The sequence below is a fragment of the Podarcis bocagei genome (genome assembly GCF_964188305.1).
Source record: "Podarcis bocagei genome assembly, chromosome: 1".
Lineage (NCBI taxonomy): Eukaryota > Metazoa > Chordata > Lepidosauria > Squamata > Lacertidae > Podarcis > Podarcis bocagei.
The window spans coordinates 52,360,823-52,383,954 of record NC_138125.1 but is presented as its reverse complement, the minus strand read 5'-3'; the positions used below and the strand labels follow the sequence as shown (position 1 = coordinate 52,383,954).

Sequence of the window (23,132 nt, the reverse complement as noted above, 5' to 3'; positions counted from 1 at the left end):
ATTGCAGATGCTCCTAGCAGTATATTGAATGGTGTCACAATCTTGTGACCAATGTAGTAAAATGGTGCTCCTATGAGATATTTTGCAGCCTTGCACCCCTTTTTGATGAGAACAAAAATAATTCCCGGTACGCATGATGGTGCAATATATCATGAAAAGAAACCCTATTAGGTTGGAAGAAGAAATGCTCCTGCCCAAATAAGTCTGAGTGGCAAGACCTGAATGGTAGTATCTGTTGACTCTGCAAACCACAGCTGTTCTATTAAGAAATGGAGAATCTTCCTTTGACAAAGAGGTAGTTTCAGACAAATGAATTTCTGTAATGGGAAATGGGAAAAGAACCTGAATAGATTAATAACTCAGGTGTGGAATTATAGTAGTCACTTTCACCAATGCAACATTTTATGATAATTAGTCCTGTGCAGATGTTATTGAGAAATTGATTTTTAAAACTTGGCAGTGTATAAATAGAACACAATGCAAGATCAAACTATATTGACATCTACTGCTTTAGAGCAGCATTTTCCAACTGGTGGGTCAGAAAACAACATCAGGCAGATGGGGTATTTAGGATGGATCTTCAAATTGCCAGCTGTAAGTGTCAAGAGAAAGGAACACATATAACTATGGTTCCACTTCAAGGTCTTAAAGTTGGAAAAGACTACAACTTCAGGTCAAACCTAGCTCCTCAGGACCCGGACAATTAAAAGCCAGTTTATGGTTACACTTGCCCCACAAGCTTCTGGTTACCTGAAGTAAGCATCCCATATGAAATCTCAAATCAGGTGATGAAGCCTTTTAATAGTCACTGATTCTTTCTAGCTCATCTCCTGATTGTTCTATTTGTTTTTCATAGACTAAGCAAGGCTTATTTCTATAGGCTTCTACTTCTAGACCAAGCTCTAGTCAAGGTAGCATAACATTCCATTAAATGCAGATATGCACCCTAACACTATTCTTGTATGACACAACCAGATAGAGTCCCATCAGTCCATGCAGGGAGCATTCAGCATGCACCCAACAGTAAGCAATTATTCAACTGCCTTTGTCCCAAACGGGTTTGCTGTAATTATCATAAAAGCTCCTGCTTAAATCTGAAATAAAGCCCCTGCTGGGGTTGAACCATAAAAATATTGTATGCATTAGAAATTCCATTGCACAGTTGTGGTGTGTGGCCCTGTTGTTACCAGGTACAGCTGCAAAGCTAACAATAACAACAACTTCTACAAGACTATCTTCAAATAAACTAAAGCACTTCCATGTTTCATTCCATTATCTAGAAAAATGCCCAGGCCATTTGAAATTTGAGCAACAAGTCCAAAGTGTGATAAACTTCAGGAACTCTATGAAACAATAACCCATGTGTCAAGTTTCTATGCAAATCAAATGAGAAAAGCTATTTTTTAATGACCTGATTAATGCCTCAGGTGTGGAATTACAGTACTCATCTGCACATGACAGCCCATTTAATTAGAAATGTTCTGCTATTGTAATAAAAAGTGTAAAATACCCTAAGTTATAACACAGCACCATTTTATAATTCACACAGACACACACATACACACTGACATTCTCCCCATCTAGGAAAACATGTCCACGTCACATTGTTGGACATGCAGCAGTTCTTTTATTCCTCTGAGAATACTCTGGTTAACAACTGCACTTCCCATAGCAGGGATTCTTTCCATGTAGCGGGGGAAAATACATCTAAATTAACCTAAGTGAGTAAGGAAACAACAGATTGTTTAAAAAGCCTCAGAGAAGTTCTCAGAATGCAGAATGTGGAGAACTGCATGTTGCAAATAACACAGTGAGTTGTCACAGCTCTTGATTAAACAGGAAGCTGCTCCTTTTCCTGCACTATCAAGTTGATGACACAGCCCTTAAAGTGATCGGGGAAATGGCTTGAGACATAACGCAGGCAAAGAAATTAAAGCAATCGTGGTATAGTTAAGAGCTAGCACCTCTTTGTCTAGGGTATTTATATTTCTGAAGGTACAAAAGCATTATAAAAAATACAAAAGCGGAAACAGTCTTGTCATCATAAACAAGGCTGACAATTTTCAGGGTTTGTGGCAGTTCAAGGTGCTTCCCCTACACCATTTCTGTGATCAAAGTGACCTTCATGGAGCTTCTAGATATATGCAGAGATGCCTGAGGAAGCCAAAAGTCAATGGCTACATTTAGAGATGGAGAACTGGGGCATTTTTCAGCCACAACTCAGTTCTAGCACCTCTCAGGTTGCCATTATAAGAGAACGAGGGAGGTGTTCATGAGTTCTGGCACCTCTTCTTCTAGAAAAATAGCACAGTGGAGAACTGACACTAGTCAGTGTTTCAAAGTAACCATTTACTTGCATCAAAATTGGTGGAGAAATGATTAGCATAGAATCAGAGACATGATCTGCAGATACAGCAGGCCAGTGACCACTTGCAAGAAGAGATGATGAAGAATGGAAGACCTACTACGGAATAAACAGAGAATGGCAGGCAAATGTACTTGCATAGGCTGTTCAGCAAACAATGGGTTCAGCCTACTGCTGGGTCACAGGGGATAAAGAAGGCCAAGTTCTGCCAAAGATTTGTGTCTGGATGATGCCATAGTGGGAATAAAGCAACAACAGCTCCATCCTGCATAGATTCCAAATAACATAAATCACACATCACTGTCATGCAATATCCTGCAAACTCTTAGCTGCAGAAGAAATCACCCGCAAAAGATTTCTGATTGGGAAAGTTAGCAGTAATGACTGCCTGGGAGACATGTCCTGATGGATAGTACACCCATCACCATCCAAGAAAAAAAGAAGGCAGGCTGAAGCATCAAATGAGAACTGCGGCACCCAAAGTGAAGACCGCAAGCTGAAGTCCACAAAGAGCTCTGCCAGGGAAATTCCAAGCCACATGTCCAGTTTGGAAAGCTACCAAGATGTCTATACCACCAGCTTAGAGAAGCATGGCTGCAATCTACTTGACATAATGCACATCAAGTGCAACTTTGAGGTTCTGGGATGCCACCCTCAGCTTTGCAGAATTTGGGCTCCCCTGAGATAACCCAGCCACAGGCCACAGTCATGCTAAAGAATGCCACATTCTTTAAATGCCAATGACACCAGGTATTCCACCTACCTGGCTGGACCCCATGAAGTGCACCCTGCCCTGGAGGAACAGAAACAAAGTTACATTATACCATAATAACCGAAGTCCTTTAACCAGAATAATCTTAAGGACCGAGCTGAAAGGGCTGGACAGAAAAGTTCCAACACACACACACACACACACACACACACGCGCACACACACACACACACACAGAGTTGCATACACTCAAAACTACAACGAGCTCAAAAACATTATTACCTAGTTGTTAACTAGATAAATCTAGAAGTTGATTTTTCCCCCTCCTCCCTTTCTAGACTCTGCTACAATCTGGATGAACTATTGCTTTTTTATATGTCAGGTTTCCCATACAAGGTATGCATGAAAAGGTAAACAGTAGCTTTTTCATACTACCAGACATTTAAACAACAGGATATTGCTAATACTGAAAAGTCAGTGAACCCATTTTCAGTTACAAAACTGAATGCTCCCATGTCCATTTCAAGGTCCTTAATATTGGTCCTGATATACAGAAAACAGAATGCTCTAGGATTTAAGAACTCAGATCCACCACCTGCTCCACTCCTCTTTCACACAAGTTTTGAGACCCAAGAGTAGCCAGTCACAGGGGAGTTTAAGAAGTAACTTCAGTTCCTAACACTTCTGGGATCAAGGACTGCTTCTTGCTTGGCAGAACTAAAAAAAACAAAACAATAATTCAGGAAATCAAATCCCTCATTACTTGGTCAATACCTCTGAAAAGCCAGCAAACATACACAGGCAGAAGCAGGAAGAGGAGTTCCTGTAGATTACAGGAAAGTAAGCATGCTCCATTTGAGGCAAAAGGATGTACACTGCAAAAGGACAGCCCTAGGCCAGATCCTAGAGCAACAATGCTGAACCTGGGTCTTTCAGATGTTGTTGGGACTACAACTCTAATCATCCCTGACCATTGGCCATGCTGGCCAGGACTGATGGGTGATGTAGACCAACAACATTTAGAGGGCCACAGGTTCCCTATCCTTTACCTAGTGTGTCCCAAAGTCCCACTACAACACATAGACGCATGCTCAATGGCAGTCTCCCAGTTTTAAAAATGCTGCTGCAAGAACACAGAAAGATAGCCTTAAGAGGCTTTCCCCAAATCAATCACTGGAGTACAGCATGATAATTGCTCATCAGACACTGAAGTAACTGAATTCAAAAGTATTAACAATCATTTCCAATAATTCAGCCTAAAGCAGAATCAAACAAAGAAAGGAAACCAAAAGATTTACTAATCAATGCTCCCCATCACAAGCTATTCCAGCAACTTTCATACTTCTAGACTCCAGAGAACCCCAAAATTGTCAAGGCATATCAAGGGCCCCAAGCCCACAGTAATAAAAGATAGGCGTCTCAAAGGTTAAATTCAGAATAGCCTGTGGCATGTAATCTGGATGATCACTTGGGATAAGGACATGGCATTTCCATTGTCTTTGAAACCAAAGTTACAACACTGCCTGGTATCAGAAATGACCACATTTCCCCAAAGTTGAGGTTGCGTCTCTGCATCAGACAACCATCCCTAGTTCAACAAGGAAGTTGCATATCTACCTAGACTAGCCTAATATTTAGCTACAACTACAGCTCCCATCATTTGTGACCACAGGCATTGTTGGCTGGGGCAGGAGGCCAACAACATCTGAAAGGGCACAGGTTAGAGGATTAAAAAGAGCCTCCTGCTTCCATTGTGCAAGCTATCAGTCAGTAGAAGCAGTGGTTCAGGTTGTCACCTGGAGATAGAAGAAACAAAATCAGCCTTGAAATGCCTTCAAGACATTGATAGCTGCTAACAGATACAGCATCTAGTCAAACTATTTCTTTGCAGTCATTTTGTTTAGTTGTGCTTTTTTTGGCATAAGGTGGACAAATTAACCTTTCTTAATTAGGACAAGAACTCTGAACAGGGAATTTCAGTAAATGGAGGCTATGGCAGGATATACAATCCCACACAACCCTTGCCAATGTGCCTCTATTGTAAGTATAGTAATAAAGAGCCTACACATTTCTGTGTATTCAAAGCTTTTACTTTCTGAGATGATTCTCTAAATATTGAATATACTAGTGGTGCTAGAAATGCATCTACGCAATACACATTTTAAAGAAATGTAGCTATTAGTTAAATTCCAGCTTGCTCTTCGCTCACACTGCAACTCCACCCACAAGCCTTATTGACACTGAAAATTCACAGAACCATGTTGAGAGCTAAGGGAGCCCACAGTGAAGAGTTTTTTTCCATCATTCAGTATGTCAGAAGCCAACATAGTGCTAGCGCTCTGGGTGATAGATGTTAGAGGAATCTAAGGCATGTGGTTGCCAGTTAAAAAAATATTAAGTGAAATGAATCTTCAGTAATACATAGTCCTACAGGGGAAAGCACTTCAAAATACATCTATACGAACAAAGAAATAACTAATGTTATCAATAGTGGAAAAGGATATGTCAGTTGTTAGGGAATTCTTTATTTATCAAAGTATATGAATGTGCAATACTGCCAGACTTGGGCATGATGTTAGTGAAGCTCATTCAATTGGCTGAAATCCTGGAATGTCAGCAATAGAGCTATTATTATACATTTGAATACAATGCGTATCAGAAAATATCTTGTTTGAACTCATCCAGTCACTTAACACTGCAGATCTTTGTTTGATTAAATTGTTTAATGTCAATTCACCATCCCAGGGAATAGAAAGATATCCTCAATGTATCTGCTATGGGAGGAGAGAACTATCCCATCCTGAGGACTTCTCAGGTCACACACTGAAAATCAAAGCTAAATTCAAAAACTGTTAAGATGTGTTTTGTCTCAGAGGAAATAACCATTCCTTGAACTATCCTGAGCAGCCAGAATGTCTGGAGGAGAGAAACTCCAGAGAATTCAGTAATTTTAGAGCCCAAAACAAACATTGCTACCAAGAAGGGAGGAGATGAACTCCACGCAGATGTTAGTAAAATGTAAGTAAAAGCGTAAGTAAAAGCTAAGCACAGCTCCTACTTCTTCCAGATCATTTGCCATTTCAATTTCTTCCCTTTTCTAACGATCAATTGCTTGCTATAAATTAACCAGTCTTCACTTCTATATTGCACTGGTTGGCAGTAGCTATCAATGTGCATAAGGAATAATGGTCTGTATAGCCAAGAGGATGTACTGTTGCAATACCTGGCATAATGGCCAATAGCAAAAGCTGGTGATAAATAAACTCCCAGCATTTATTCCTGCCTCCAGTTTCTGAACAGCACTGCCAGCAATCTGCCAGCAATCATTTACACAGCAAATTTCCTCTTTGCAGGAAACCAAGTTTGCTAAAATCAGTAACTGAACTGCAGACAATGTAAGTGAAGCAGCCATACAGGACAACCCAGGAATGTTAGTGAAATGTAAGGAAAAAAGAAAAAAGAAAAATACAGAAGGCAAATGGGTCACATATCAGAAATTAGTAAAAGAAGATCAAGGCCAATTAAGGTTAAGATCTTATGAAGAACTTGGCCAATATTGTAATACATGGCTACAATATTATCAAATTGATCACCTATTCAGGCAGGATAAGATTATCGGATTTGGCAAAGAAGAATCAAAACTACACACAGAGTTATTAAAAAATCCTAAAAAGATATTATCTAAAATGTATAATCTATTATTAGAATAGGAATTAAAAGATGAAGAGGTGAAGGAAGTTATGATTAAGTGGGCCACAGATATAGGCCACATGATTTGTTTAGATCAATGGGAGAAATTATGGAAATATGATATCAAATTCACAGCCTGTGTCACAATCAGAGAAAATATAATGAAAATGATATCAATGGTATTTAACCGCGGTCAAATTGGCGAAAATTTATAAATCAAAATCTAATTTGTGCTGGAGATATAAAACAGAGATAGGAACCATGTATCATATGTGGTGGGAGTGTGTGTATATTAAAAAATTTGGAGTGACATTCAAGAGGAACTTTAAAAAATGCTTAAAATATCATGTAAAAAAAACCCCAGAGGCGTTCCTCTTGGGAATTATATCGACTGACATTCCTGCCACTAGGAAAAAAGTTTTCTTATATGCAACCGCTGTGGCCAGAATGATTATAGCAAAAAAATGGAAGGGAGAAAAAACTCCCTCAATAAGAGAATGGCAAATAAGATTTTGTGAATATATAGATTCAGCAAGACTTACAGCAGTGGTAAGAGGCCAATCAGACCAAAAACTGATAGAGGAGTGGACTTGCGTGAAGGAATACATCAAAAAACATTGTTCTGGTATTAATATATCAATATGCAATGAATGAAACTTATAGAGTAAAAAATTAAGAAGAAATGGGTATAAGATGAGATAGTCAAAAATAATAGTGATAGCACAGCGAAAAGAAGAAAAGAAATAAAGGAAGCCACACATAGGTGGAGGGAAGTCAAGATTTGTTTGTATGTTTTGTTTGTTTGTTTTCTTTTTTGTAATTTAAATTGAGAGGTGTGTGTATCTATGTATAATAAGTTTGTTTAGCGTTCTGTTTTGTGTTTGTAAGTATTGCATTTATCAATAAGTTTTTTAAAAAAATAATTAAGATTTAACTCTTTCCTTGCAGCTGTGGCACAATTCCACACTCCAGGATGCTCCACAGGAGAAGTGGAGAACCTGTGGCATTCCAGGTGATACTGGACTACATTTCTCATATTCCATCACCATTGGCAATTCTGGTTGGGGCTGGAGTCCAGCAACATAGGGAAGTTCACAGGTTGCCCACTGATGCCCTGGACTCAAGTGTGACTTGGCAGTCACCTAAAGTTGACTGATTTGTTTAGACAGTTGAGGGATTTGCCATGGCTCAGGAAAATTAGAGGCACACATGCAGAGTCTCTTCTAGCCTGCAAACAAGTTAAAACAGTTTTTCTTCGGGAGAATGAGTTTTCAGTTTTGCACGTACTATTTTTCTCCCACCTTCTTCTCTCCAAAGAACTCAATGTGAGGTACAGTACGTGTTCGTGGTCCTCCCTTCCTGCTATTTATTCTCATAACAACTCTATGTGGTAGGCCAGGATGAGGGATAATGGGTTCTATCTGATTATGTCATACTGACAGTGGACACACTGCAATCAATGGAATTAAATTATTCTGAGTATGACTCAGTCGGATACAAGCCAATGAATGACCCAAGGTCATCTAGTAGACTTCATGGCAGACCATGAATTTGAACTCTTCTAAGTCCAGTATGCTATAGTAACTATTTATCAGAATGTATTCTCAAAGCTTATGTGATACTTTTCATTAGCAAAAATATTGATGAAGTTCGCAATACACAAAATCCATTAAAATCAAGTAAAACAAACAATTAAAATCAAGTAAAAACATTATTGCAATAACCACAGTAACTGGAGCAACAAACTGGTGATTGTCAGGAAATGCCAGGGGAAAGAGACAGTTCTTCAACAGTTGGTGGAAACATCCCAGTTTTTTTTAATTATTTTTTATAAGTATTTTATTAAATTTTAACAATAGAAAAATTCAGAAAAAATACAAAGACAGAGAAAATACAAAGTCACAAAATACAAATTACAAAATACAAAAATACAGACATTAAACACCGAAAAAGAAAAAAGAAAAAACACATATAGAAAAAAAATTCCCTCTTTCTTAATTTCTCATCTTAAATTAACTTATTTTCCTGACTTCCTCACGTCTCCCGTTCTTGTATCCCTTTTAAAAATTAGTTCAGCAAGTTCATATCCTGATAATTTATCTGTTATTGATCCAATCTTACATTTTACCTTGTTCCTAGAGCCCCTGCAATTCATTTCAATGTCATCAGCATTCAAAAATTTTACAATATTTCTGCAGATAAATTTTAAATTTCCTCCAGTCTTCTTCCACCACCTCTTCTCCCTGGTCTCGGATTCTGCCAGTCATTTCCAGGAAACATCCCAGTTTTGGAACCCATCCACCCTGGAGTGCATCCCATTGAGCAGATGCTACAATAGAAAAGGCCCTTCTCCAGACCCCAGCCAACAAAATCTCAGTAACTCATGGTACTATCAGCCAATGCAACATCTGACTGAGGAGTTCATAACGTAGTTTGTAAGTCTGGGGTCAGATTGCTGCTTCAAGTGACTATCAAATAACTCTAATGGGCCCATGGTTCTCAAAGTTCTCTTCCTCTGTACAATTGCTATTTTCACAACGACGATGACCACTATGTGAATCAAGCTATTTGGCTGGATCCAGACTACCCATGGGCAGAACTGCACCTACGAGTCAAAGAATCTTCCAGGACAGCATGGACAGTTGTGCCGTGACCTGCAAGGGGAACAGGCAAAAACAGCTTCCTCCCTGCTTGCTTCCTCCAGCAGGAGCCTCTGCTGGATCTTGGCTCCTTCTACAAACAGAAGGAATCCTATCATTCACTAAAAGACAACTTGGGATCCAACCTATTGTTGGGCCACTGCTGGGCTTGTTTATTTTATTTTATTTTTTATTTTATTTTATTTTTATTTTTACTTTTTTATTAGATTTATATACTGCCCTTCATCATACGATCTCAGGGCAGTTTACAGAATAAAATACAGGATAAAAACATGAACATAAATAAAACAAAACAGCAAAACAATAAAATAGACCCTATATCCCAAGTCATTATGCCGTATCAAAATGCTTTCTGAAGTAGAAGACAAAGAAATGAAAAGAACCCATTACCTGCCACTTCCACAATCTGGTGTCTAGCAATGTCGTAGTATGGGTCATCCCATCGTAAGTGAGTGACAGGGTCAGGGGAGCCCTTGGAGTCATCTACATTTTAAAATAAAGGGGATGGGGTGAGAGGAAAATGCAGAGAACATAAAAACCAGAACAGCTATACGAAGATACAAAAACACAGAGAAGGGATCAGGTATATCACGGAACCAGAAGGAACTGTGATGAATAGCATTAGTTTTGTGCAATTGTTCATTTTATGTTCAATACAAAACATTGCATGCATTCAGACCAATTGTGCTAGCTTATTTGTCAATATTTGCCTCAAATGTATAAACACACTATAAGTGGAAAGTAATCAATGATCTAAAATTCTCCACTACAGAATTCCACATTCATCCACTAGAATAAACTATTTACACTGCACAGAGAGACAGATACTTCTCTGGCATATAAGGTCTGTAGCATTCCATGCTCTCACCACCCCATTTAGATAAGATCTACATCCCAGTTTAGATACAGGGGCTAACTAGTACTTCTGCAGCATCTTAAAGAGGAAAGAGACGCAGACAGGCAAAGACCTCAGAGAGTGCTCCACTAGACTACCCTTGCCCCCACAGGGCTATACTGTATACAACTATCATGCAAGAATATAACACAAAAAGAACCTACTGAACCCTGAATCTTGTTATTTTTCCACTTATTTATTATGTTATTAATTATTTTGATATCATTTGGATGCTGCCTATCCTGAAAGTCTGGATATAAATAAATCTAATAAATAAAAAGCTATTAAAGGTATATTTTAAGATTAGTGCTGCAGCATATAGATTCCTTTCTAGTCACTTCATTGCTAGTAAAAGTACTCACCTGACTTAGGAAAAACAGGCACTTCATCTGGTGGCCAGTTCTTATCATCTAGAGAGGCCAATTTGAGCTGATTAAGGGATTCATTGGTATCCTCCAAACTCAGGTCTTCCTGTAGATCTGGATATTGCTCCATGTTTTCCAAGCTTTAACTGCTCTCCTAAAAACCCCAGAAGGAAGAGCACAGGGATTCACAGATCAAGCAAGCAAATACATAGCAATCTTCAATATCATCTCCCAAAGCTGCTCCTTTATATATTGCCACAGATGTCTTGTCCAGAAGAACCTTTCCTCATATCAAAGGTGAGAGGGGGCTGGCTAGGGGAACACCACTGGCTGTACTCCATCCATTTCCCCCTCCTGTGCAAATACGGCCTGGTTGCTTTCTGTTTGTAGCATACAAGCCAAAACGGCAGGGAAATGCAACAGATTACACCAACCCCCTGCCTGACGCATTGATTCTAAAGGCTCCCATTTCCTGCGCTCCATTGGCAGAGTTGGCATATAGCCAAACAGCTTGCACAGCAAGGTGTTGCACTGGAAGGGTGCCCAAATATTCCTTCCCCCACTGGCCTATCAAACCAACAACAGAGACACACATGAGGATTCTTCACAGTGCTGCAAGCAGAACTGTGAGAGGGCAGATTCAACAATAGACAGGTTGTCCTTGAGTGGCGCATGTTGAAAAAGCAGCCAAAGAGTTCTGGAGTTTGAGAAGAATTCAGTTCCTAGTACTTTTGGACCTTCTCCACGAAGAAATGTCATTCTTAGCTTGAGAAAGACAACAGCTTTGGAATTTTAGATGTTCACTAAAACATTAATGGACTCCTGATTAGAGTCACCACCAAAGGAGGCACACCACTGGTCAATAAATAACCGCATATATGAGATCACTAGAAAGGTTAATCATTGTTCTCAAGAGGTAGGACATGAACACAGTTCTATCATGAAACAAGAAGAAACAGAAAGTGCCTCCGAAAACAACCGGTCTAAAACATCAGCCCTCAAACAGAAGTTAAGTTACTGTGACCAAAGCTAATGCTACAGCTAAGATCAGAGATCAATATTAGCATTTCAATAAATATATGGTCAGAGAAGGTCAAATGAATGTCACTCATGCTTCGTTAAGGGAATCTCTGGACATTTCCCAAAAAAATCACCAGTGTTTGTCCAAATTCTGAGTGTTGAAGGGAGCTGTGATTTGCACAAGACCTCTTCCCTTCTCCTTCAATGCTTACACAATTATTTCATTGTCCTTATTTTCCAGATGGCTGTAAGCTTATTGCGCAGCAAGTCAAATCGCATTCCTGTAACCAGACAAAACAACGACATATATGGGCAGATGATCTTCAAGGCAGATCAGGAAGTATTCAGGGCACAGCAGATCAGCAAAGTCAGCCACAGCTATTCTTTGCTAGTCTCTCCAGGCTGGAGGAGATGCTTGACCTCAGTGGGGGTAAAGAGCAAGACACTTTGCTCCTCTGAGCTATTAGCTAATGCTGTAACCATGCTTAAATTGCAGTCAACCATCTGCCCTTAGCAATGTACCCAGTTTCTATGGAAACTCTAACCAGCATTTGCCGTGACTCATTCGTTTGGAAACAACTCTAGCTCCAGCAACTTACTCTCACAGTTATCTGAAATTGTCCAAAAAAAAACCTACCCTGGCAGCAGGATGCAGACAGCCCCAAGCTTTCTTCTACCAAGGGATTCTGAATATTCTCAACTCGTGATGCGCAATTGGATCACTGCAGTGTTGGGGGGCTACATTTTTGCCAGATCTGCACTAGCAAAGCACTTAAGAATAAGTTATGAGCTCTATGAGGCAGATATGCTACTGATATTCTTTTTAGCAGGAGAATTTATTATTTTTACATCCCATGTACAGAAAGAAGACTCTTGCTGAACATGGAAAACTGGTTGTTGAATGTAGACATTGCCAAACTAGTGGATGGGAAAGAATTTGGAGTACTGGGTATTTGGGATTCTGGTGGACAAAACTCATGTGGTATTTGTTTATACAGCTTTATGGACGAATTTACATATACATTTTTCTCACTTGATGACTTAGAACTGGAATCACCAATGTGGTTCCTGGGTGTGCACATACACCTACAGAAGCCTTCCCTGGAGCACCTTACCCTGCTAAGTTAAGCTTTAAAAAAGGATTCCGGTTGTAGCTAACAGAACATGTGGTGTGCATTTGGATGAGGTGTGTGACACTCTCAACAGTTTATCCAATTTATGTGTACCCACAGGTCCAAAAAAAGGTTGGTATCACTAGACTGAGAAGCTTACTGAAATGACCACCACAGACCAAACACTATAGTCAAATTTCATACCACCTAAAAAACTTGAGTGTTCAGTGGAGACTGATCCTACTTCTAGCAGAGAGTTAAGCATATCTTAATTCTTCCTATCATATTATGAAATAACTCCTCTTACTCTGGACCTTTCAGCTAGGTCTGTTCTCCATTTGGAGGCAGACACAGTGAAAATATTTTTTGAAATCTCATTTTCCCTAGTGTCAGGTTGTGTTGTAGCTAAATATGCCTATTCATTTAAAAATCTGATCCAGATCTAAATGCTTTTACACAAAAGTCAGCAAAATAAAAGAGTTGCACAAGACTCCACCTACTCACAATATTCAGCATTCAGACTCAACCATAATCTAGACTCCATTCCTAGAGCATGGGATGTTAAAGGTGAACCTGTGACCCTTCGGTTGTAGGATTACAGTTCCTATCATCCCTGATCATTGACAATGCTGGCTGGATAAGATGAAGGTTAGAGTCCAACAACGTCTGAAAGGTCACAGGCTCACCATTCCTGAGGCATGAGATGTTAAAGGATTTTAGATTATGGTTGAATCTGACTGCTGAATATTGTGTTGAAAATTCCACAGCTTTGCCATATAGACTTTGTGGTGTTTCTACTTCATTTTTGCCCCATGTGACAAACATCACTGAGATCTGAACAACTTTAATGGGTTATTCAACCATGGGTTTACATTCAGGAATGTAAGAATGCCTGAGGAGTTTTTGACTTGCACATTCTCCTCCCCTTGTACATTACTGATTCCTGAAAATCAGTAACTGATTACTGAAAATCAGGACTGAAACTTAGCTGGCTTGCTTTTTCATCCAAACTGGAAAACCATTATTTCCATTTGCCTGAAAATGATACTACGTTCTCATAACACCAAATTATGGTTGGTGTTACATTTGAAGCACCCTAAGCTTCATATACCATGGCCATTCATTTGTTGTATTACTTAGCAGTAGGCTTTTTCCAATCTATGCTTCACAATAGTTATCAAGAGTGGATACCGGGGGGTTCGGGGAGAGAATGTGGTATTTCTAATTAGCTGCAGGTCCTTTCTGGATTCTATCCAGCAGAGCCAATCCCTTAGTTGACACTTATTCAAGGTCAAAGCAGAGCTCAATTCTAGAAAACAATAATGATCTAAAACTTCTTGACAAGCTGCTTTCCAGAGTTGGTTTTCACCCAATTCCATACAGCACAGTACAGGAGAACTCTCAACAGGCATAGTAGTATTTTTAAAAATATACTTTAACTACCCACTCTTGCCTTAACTGGTTCTTTATGAGGACGAGCTGCTGATATTCCTGTTTGTAGAGAGTATAGCTTTGGGGGGGGGGACATTCTGCACAATTTCCAAAACTTTAATGGAGTTGAATCAAAGCCACATATTTCAATGCTACAAAGAGGATTTGAATAAATGGTTTGTTACCAAATATTTTTTACGGCAGGTTCAATCAGTTTCCCTCCCTTATTGTAACAGAACTTCATCAATGCCGCTATGGTTTTTTGTGCTTTGGCCTTACTGTCTCCATATGGCACTTCCAAAAGAGGGTTTCACTAAAGAGTAGGCCCAGGTATGGTATCTAAATGAGCAAGTGTGTTCTGTAGCTTTCTGATCTAAGCACCATTTATACCTAGAACCAGGGCACTTTTTAAAGTCAGAATTCACCAGAACTTGGTCCCACACCTTTCAGGTGTGCATCATTGTCATTATAAGAACAAAGGAGCTGTTCATAGTGAGTTCTGGCACCTCTTTTTCTAAATAGCACTGCCTAGGACTGTGTTTGCCAAAAAGCATAATCTTGGTCTTAGAGTGTTTTATGGATAGGCTTCCCAATTTATTGTATGAGCTGAACACCTCCAGGAGCTTTTTGAGACCCAATCGGCAACGAGAGAGGAGCACTAAATCATCTGCATACATCAAGATTGAGATTGTTCCTTACTGGAGAGGGGCATTTGCATTGGCTCAATACGGCACCAAATCATTCATATAAATGCTAAAAGGAGTGGGAGCCATAATGTAACCTTGCTTCACTCCTCACAACATTCTAAAAGCATCAGTCACACCACCATTTAAACCTACTCTGACCCTCATTTATGTGTTGCTGTACAGCAAATCTCCACAGGGAAACTATTCCATAGATGCAGTGTTATAACAACTTGTTCCATACTTCCATAAACCAAATTTCCTTAAATGATAACTGGAAAAGGGATCTCTCTGAAGACATTAACTGCAAGAGAGGTTTTCAACTAATCATAGTTTTAACAGCTGGTGAGTTAAGATTCCTGCTTTTAGGTCATGGGAACATCACACCCTATTTCTTTCATATTATCAACAACCCTGCTGACTCAATATAGAAGTGTCCACTACAGCTGTTTGGGCCTCCAGTGCTGCATTGATTGTGAAATCCACTTAATTTTATCCATATTTTAGTACGGTAAAGAAAGGCAGCCATTACGTTTACCTAGCCAACACTGTTGTCAGCCTCAAGGGGAGGGAGCAGAAGAGTTAAGCCAAGGTAGTCCCTCCCTCAGATCCTCTCTCCCCTCAGAAGCTACCAGCTTAAATCAAACAGGATAACAGGATACACTCACTGAACAATGCAATCTGCTGAACTCCCAGAACTGAGTTAGGTGACAGAACTAAAAAGACACCACACCTTTCCGGTCAGATCATAAACCTGACTACTCAGCCCTGCCTCAGCCAACCTTTTCCAGCAGCTGAGCTTCCACTGAGACTCTGGAAATGTTACACAAATTCAATCATGGGGTGGGGGATGGAGAAGAATTGTGCCACATGTTTAACGCACATACTTACCCTGCTTCCAGGATAATTCTGTCTATTTGCTTTAAGGTTTTTACTGCAAGCTCAAAGGACATGAAAACATAGATGCATAGAATAATCTCAAACATTTCATTTAAACCAAAGAACTTTAAATTTGACTGCTTTTGTTCAGCAGGAACAGCTGAACATCAAAGACTTCCAAGCTGGCTATATAATCCCTCTAATTTCTTTCACTCGTTATCTTAAAGCAAAAATTTGTCATAAAAGTGGGCATTCCTGTCATATTTCCTTCTTCAGAATGCTCTTCACAAGTCAGACATAATAATCTGATAAGTGGCTTCATCCTAGTTCAATGCTCTGTTTATGGACATGCATGAACCAAAACACAATAAATAATGATTTCTCCTTAAACAAGTGCTATCACACCTCTCTAGTTTTACTGAGCCCCTACCACATCCCACACTTCCCACTCTTTCTCCTTTACAGAACTATACAACTCCCCCTTTCTTTCCAGCTCAAATCCGTAAACCACAAAGCCCTAGTGACAATCTTGTGATGGGCCACAAAGCCTTATGCAGTAGACTCAAGTATTTGTGGGGTTACATTTACCACAGAAGCATGATGTAAGAATCCTGATAAAAGCGGGATAAAGCAGTTTCTGTGAGATGATTTATTGAAACTAGCAAAGCATACATTTAGAATTACCAGATTAAAACCCCAAAAGGGCTCCAGAAACTTTGAAAGTTTAAATTAAAATAGTTACATACCACCTCTTTAAAATATCAAGATGGAGTGCAACAAAATAATTCAGTGTAACAAAGCAATTCTATATACAATAGAAACAGTCCGATAAAAGAAACGTAACACAAACACGTCATTGTATCAGAGGCCAGGGAAGCCTCAAATAAGGTAGCTGTGTTTTTAACAGCAGATGAAAGTTCACCACAGTAGGTACATCTCACAGGCTGGAGGCCAAAAAGGGGAAGGCCCTCTTCCAGCTTAACATGAGGTAAGTCTCTGTGGGCCACAGCATAAGTGATAGGGCCTTCTCTGAAGACCTTAGCAAACAGACACATCTATATGTGAGAAGGCAGTCTCTCAAACTTTTTCCCCTTACTTTTAGGAATATGTAGGTATAATGAAACCTTCAACTTCGCTCAGCAGCACAAGTCCCTCAACACAGATGTTATATGCTGCAGCTTCCAAACCAGCCTTAAGGCCAGTCCCACATGGACCAAACTGCCATAATGCAGTCTTGAGCTTACCAATGCATGGGTCACTGTAGCTTGGCTGCACTGGTCCAAGAATGGTCACAGCTAGTGCAAGAGTACAAGGTGGCAAAAGTAACCCTTAGCCACTGAGGTCATTTGTTTCCCCAGAAACAAAGAATGATCAAGGAGCACCCCCATATGACATTCCAGTTCCAGCAGAGGGAGTAGAACCCTGGTCCAGAAAAAATCCATGCACAGAGCTAGTCACTTACAGGGCCTTGGTCTTAACAGGATTCATCCCCACTTCCTGTGCATACCACATACTCATCCAGGGCTTCCACAGTCACACTTGATTCAGGTGTAACAGAGAAATGGAGTACCAGCAGCATACGCTTAACTCCATGGGACAAATGGGGTCCCTAGTGGAACCCAACAGCTTCATACACATGGCAGTGGAGACATCACAATTCACTCCAGCACCCTTCTGCGTAAGGGACAGGAGGCCAACACGCAGTCATCCGACACTACTCTGACAAGCCCCATTCAATAGAAATTGGGAGTTCTGTCACTATTTTTGCAGCGGGAAAGTCTTTATATGTTTACTTTTAAGCAACCCACAACCCCTTGACCTTACTACCCCTGCTTAATTCAGTTGCAAGTATTTCCCAAATTGCAAGTATTTCCCCCCCCCCAAAAAAAAAGTGTGCACAGGTGGCAAGGGTTTGGGTCCTAAAATCAGTTCACTTTAACGTAAACGAACGTTTCCCATCTCTCCCCACCCCCGCCGCCTTTAAGCACCTGCACGCACGCGCACACTCCTAAAAGCCTCCCCAGTGTAGGCACCTCCACCTCCAGCACAAAAAAAGATCTCCAGGAAAGGACCGAGGGCGGGGGGGGGGTCCTTAACAACAAAGGCATGGGGGCCCCTTGGGTTGCTGAGGGAACGGGGGGGGGGCGTCTTCTAAAATCTGACATAGATCTGAAACTGGCAGCCCTGAGAACGACGACACCCACGGAGATGGTGGGAGGGTCGAGACAGAAGCCCAGCCCAGAAGCCTGGCAGCGGCCCCCGCTTGACAAGAGACCTCCCTCCTTCCCACCGAAAGTCACGCTGAGGCTGGAGTCGACGCATGCGCCCTCCCTCAACTTCGTCCCCAGCCCCCCGCTCTCCCCCCCCCCCATAAGCAAGGGAATAAACCCAGAAGGAGCCCCGCCCTCGAAGCCTCCACTCACTATTTATCTCATGAAGGTGTGCGCGGTGGGGGGAAGGGAAGAGATGCAGCCCCGACGACGCGCGCCCAGTACGGAGTTCCTGCGCTGCGCGCTCCCTGAGCGCTCCTCCGCTCGCCAGCAGCCGCCACTCCCGCCTGTCAAACCCCCCTTTCACAAACATCCGCCTCCGAACCGGAAAAAGGACGAGTCTCCGTGGCAACACGCTCCCGCCTCCTCAGGGAAAGGCCGGCGAGAGAAAAGGAAAAGCAGTCCGGGCGCAAACACGGCGCGCTGCGCGGAACGTTCCGCCCAGGAGCCGTTATGGAGCAGAGCCCCGGCCAGAGTGAGGGCGAGCGGGTGTCTTTCGGGAGACGGGAGGGAGCGGAGAGCGCTTGCCGCCCCGCGTCCTTGACTGCTCTCACCGTCCCTTTCGTGTCTCTGCTTCCCTTTCAGGTCGGCCCCCGGACGCGCGCGGCGGCGGCGGCGGCTGGTCCTGCTGCCCAGTGTGGAGCCTTCCGCGGGGCTTAGCCCTGGGCCCTTCCCTGTCCGCCGAGAGGGGCCTTGGGGTGTGGTGTGTGGGGAGCCCCTTGCAGCCGGGGGCGCTGCTGCTCCTGCTTGGTCCGGAGGAAGAGGAGCAGGAGGCGGGCGCCTGCCCGGCGGTGAGCGATGGGCGGGCAAGTTTGGGCCTCCAGTCAGAGCCCTCAGGCCAGTGGGGGCGCCCTCTCGCGACCCCCTGCCCAGCCAACCACATCTAGACGCCCGACCCTTCTCGGTTGCCGGGAGAAGGGATTCTGGCAGGCGCAGCTTGTTCTATCCACCAGTTAAGAAAGCAGCTTGCTTGCCCAATTTCTCTCTTCAAAGTGCAACTGTCCTGGTCTTAGTGTTATCTAGTCACTTTTGGGCGGCCAAAAAATAGCTTTGATTGGTTTCTGGTATCCTTGACACCTGCGCATGGGTGGGAGAAAGGGGATAGATGGCATTTCCCCCTCTCTCATGATGCTAGACCTTCCCAGTAAGCTAACAAAACGGGATAGAAAAGGAAGTACTGTACTTACATAATTAATATGCAGAATTCATTGTCACACTATATGGTGACCACTAGCTTAGATGACATTAAAAGATGATTTAAAAAATTCATGGGGAATAAATACCAATGGTTATTAGCCACAGTGTTTCGGCTTCCGAATGCCACTGAATACCATCACAGAGTGGGCTATTGCCCTCATATCAGACTTGTTAGAATGTTGAGCTAGAGGGACCTTCGTCCAAACTAGCAAGGTTTTTCATGTTATAAGGTAACTGCACACACATCTAGCTCTACTGCCACAGTTTCCTCTTTCTGTCTATAGAAGTCTGAACTGTAGTCACTTCATGTTACTTAGTTGACCCATTGAGAATGTGCTTCAAAGGTGAAGTTTCTCTCTCCCTTCTTCATGAAGCATTCATGTATCTGCTCCATCATGCACACAACTCAGCCCTCACTTGGCATATCCCTGCTCCTTGCATGGGTTGAAACTGACTGAATGTGGCATGATGTCTGCTTAGTTTATATTCCACTTTACTAGTAAGTACTCAAGACAACTTACAGTCAGACACATTTTTATCCACTCAACAATTCTGTGAAGGGGCACTGAAAGTTATTGTTGCTCAAGGCCACTTACTCCTCTATTATCTGAGCAGTTTTAACATTTGGTCTCCTACATAGTCTAGCCACTACTGCGCACTACCCCCAGCTGCTTAAAAGGTCACTGCAAAGTGACCGCAACTGTGTAGGGAGAGTTGGTCATCTGTAGTATCAGGCCATCTAGCGAGGCAAGTATTTACTACAACTGAATGAAAATGGGGGGATAGTTTGTAGCTGCTGAAGCTCTATAGGCAAACAGTTCACCACCTGGCTATATTTCCCCAAAGTGACTTTACAAGTAGTAGTAGTAGTATTACAAATAATAATCTAAGCTCATCCCATTTCTGACAACTCAGTTGAACATGTGTTGAATTACAGTAGTTACCAATAATTGTTACTGTAGATCTGATGGCTGAACTGTATGTGATATAGTAGCAATCACTGTATCTTGGGATTATTTTTTTAATAGCTTAAAAAACATACTGCAGAGGGAGGATAATGGGATGGTGAAGCAGTGCTTAGGGAAGATGATTAACTCTTTCCCCTTATTTCCATGATTGAAATCACACAGTGCTTACTTCATAGTAAGGAAGCGATCTTTACTCAGGCTAGCAGCAAGCACAGGTTCAGTCGTAAAGAGTTCAAGTTACAAGAGCAAGATAAGTGATTTAGAACTGAATAACTGAGTTGGTAGAGCATGAGACTCTTAATCTCAGGGTTGTGGGTTCGAGCCCCACACTGGACAAAAGATTCCTGCATTGCAGAGAGGTGGACCAGATTGCCCTCGAGTTCCCTTCCAGCTCTACAATTCTTGATTCTATGAATGATGCTAGAAAATGTCCCAATGGTTGTCACACCCCTCCCACCAAGTTTTAAAAAGACTAGGTGGAGTATGTTCACTCACGAGACTGTCTTGCCTCACTAGCCAGCTGCGCGTGCACATGTGTGCTTCTCTGGGGCAGATGCAGCTGATCCCACCTACAAAAGTGGTACTGGGTTTGTGGCCACAAGACTGTCCTGCCCCTGTCCCTCGAGCTGCTCTTGCTCAGCTCCTCCCACTGGCTAGTCAGAGTCGTCCTCCCTCCCTAATGATTATCTGCACCTCTCAAGAGGAGAGGTGGCAAGAGCTAAGAGGATGTAGCTTTGTTTCCCCTTTTCTGACATATACAGTGGTGCCCCACAAGACGAATGCCTCGCAAGACGGAAAACCCGCTAGACAAAAGGGTTTTCCATTTTTGAGCTGCTTCGCAAGACGAATTTCCCTATGGGCTTGCTTCGCAAGATGAAAACATCTTGCGCGTGTTCCGATTTTTTTTCGCTCCCCCCCCCTTTTTCTAAGCCGCTAAGCCGCTAATAGCCTTTTAGCCGCTAAGCCGCTAAGCCTTTAATAGCCGCTAAACCACTAATAGCGCTAATCCGCTAAGCCGCTAATAGGGTTGCTTCGCAAGACGAAAAAACCACTAGATGAAGAGACTCGCGGAACGGATTATTTTCGTCTTGCGAGGCACCACTGTAAAGTTGCATGGAGACGACCCACACCCTCCACCTCCAGGTGCCCAATCCTGATAGGACCGAGGGGCCCATGACATTACCTGACTTCCTCCCCACCTCCTGGAGGGCAAACAACAGCTCATTCATTTATTTTTATTTTGACAATTTATGTATTGCTTAATTACGGTAGTCTCTTAAATAAAGTACAATAGTGTAATACAATAAAGATAAAAATCAGTTGAAACCATAAATCAGTCAATTTCATTTAAATGTCTGCCAGAATAAAAACTCCTCAGTAGGCACCCAATGTTCAACAGGGAGGAAGATTGTCTGACCTCAAACAGAAGGGAGTTCCATAAAATTGGGCCCACAGTACTGAAGGCACAGCTGCTAGAGGGTGTGAGCTGTGCATTTAAACTTAGGATGTTAATTTCAACAGAGGAAACTGTGTGAAGGCTGTGATCCAGATGAGAGTGCATAGCTAGCTGCTCTCAAGTAAATAAAAAGACATTGGAAGACCTCACAGCATATTGCCTACATTATATGTATGTTGGCCCTGAGGGCATAAGCCACCACACTCATTCTTAATATGCCAGCTTGATTGTTGAATTGACCCTCAGGTGAAAAGGACAGCTAGCCCATTAGTTCTGGGCTTAAGATCTGCCTGTGGGAATTAAAATACCTCTCTAACTGGGACTCCCCTTACTCTCACGTTTCAGGAACTTCCACCAGCTTGCTGGAAAGAGGCTTCTGCTTGCAACAGGATAGCAAGCTGGAAAAGGTGAGAACAGCAAAACTATGTGGGTAACTTGTGTTCTGCTTTACAACTTTCTCAGCAAACTTCATACATCTAATGAAGTGGTTTGTTGGCTACGATCATTCAAACCATAATGAACAAGTTAGGGTCAATTCACGCAAACTGTTTTTTAACTTGTGTGTAAACCACATAGATCTTTTACTATCAATCCTGCTTGTTTCAGGCTGAAAATTATGTAAGTTGTGAGAATCAGACTTTAGTATTTATCTCACCAACAGCACTTAACATTTTTCCGGCAACCAGCATGGGACCATTTCTGTTGAAAAGCTTGTGGCTGCACCACAAGCTCAGTGTTTGTTATCACAAACTGTAGTGCAGTGATCACTTGATGGTTTCTTCAAGCAGCCAGATGAATTTTCAGCATATGATGATGTGAAGGACTTTATTCTCACACATCTCATAAATCAGTCCAGACATATAACAGAGCAATGAGATGATAAATTTTGCTCCACGGCTGGGACCAACTTGTAGTCAAGTGAGCCAAAATCAGATATGATCCTGGAATACAGATGACTCTGTATGCCTCTGTAAATCCAAAAGTAACTAGTGATATTGTGGATATATAGGTTCTGGTATGTTAGCCACTGAAGAATGGGTGATAAATGTGTGATCAATAAATGTTTTTGCTGCAGATGTAGAAACTGGCCTGTTTAATAGCAACTAGCTCTGCTCTTTTCCTCTGTCACCCCTAGGAGCTGAGCAGCTCCTCTGCTGTCTTTCTTCTCATCTTGCAACTTTTCCCTAATGTTGAAGGAAATCAGCTACGGGGTAGGCAGGCAGGTCAACCAACAGAATGAGGAAAAACTCAGCAGAGTCACTGTCCTTTCTCCTTGGGTTATCTTGTGTCACAGAAGCTGTAATGTGGTTCTGATAGGCAGGAAAGCAGAAATTGGATTGCTGTGCGGGGCTTGCAAGCAGCTCTATAAGCCCCCCACGGCAATGCAGCAGGCAGCTGATTCCTGCAACAAGCAGGCTTCCATTCTTCCA

At 41.9% G+C, this 23,132-nt stretch overlaps 2 protein-coding genes across 4 annotated transcripts in view; one reads left to right on the top strand and one right to left on the bottom strand.

Moving 5' to 3' along the window:
- ARHGAP1 (Rho GTPase activating protein 1) overlaps positions 1-18,390 on the bottom strand; it is a 30,883-nt gene extending 12,493 nt beyond the window's left edge. For 2 of the 3 annotated variants that reach the window (XR_014001198.1, XM_081165484.1), the window contains exons 1-4: positions 18,235-18,390; positions 10,684-10,840; positions 9,817-9,909; positions 3,129-3,158 (exon numbers count right to left, since the gene is read on the bottom strand). Coding sequence is in view for 2 of the 3 variants with exons in the window: in XM_081165484.1 (XP_081021610.1) it covers positions 3,129-3,158; positions 9,817-9,909; positions 10,684-10,816 (256 nt within the window). In the remaining variant the exon portion in view is untranslated. The remainder of the gene's footprint in view (positions 1-3,128; positions 3,159-9,816; positions 9,910-10,683; positions 10,841-18,234) is intronic. The other variant, XM_081165485.1, reaches the window with a different exon arrangement.
- Positions 18,391-18,446: 56 nt separating this feature from the next.
- The window catches only part of LOC308573584 (uncharacterized protein), a 36,185-nt gene continuing 31,499 nt past the window's right edge, over positions 18,447-23,132 (top strand). The window contains exons 1-3 of the mRNA XM_081170716.1: positions 18,447-18,556; positions 18,667-18,872; positions 22,048-22,109. Of these exons, the coding sequence (XP_081026842.1) occupies positions 18,535-18,556; positions 18,667-18,872; positions 22,048-22,109 (290 nt within the window). The 5' untranslated portion in view covers positions 18,447-18,534. The remainder of the gene's footprint in view (positions 18,557-18,666; positions 18,873-22,047; positions 22,110-23,132) is intronic.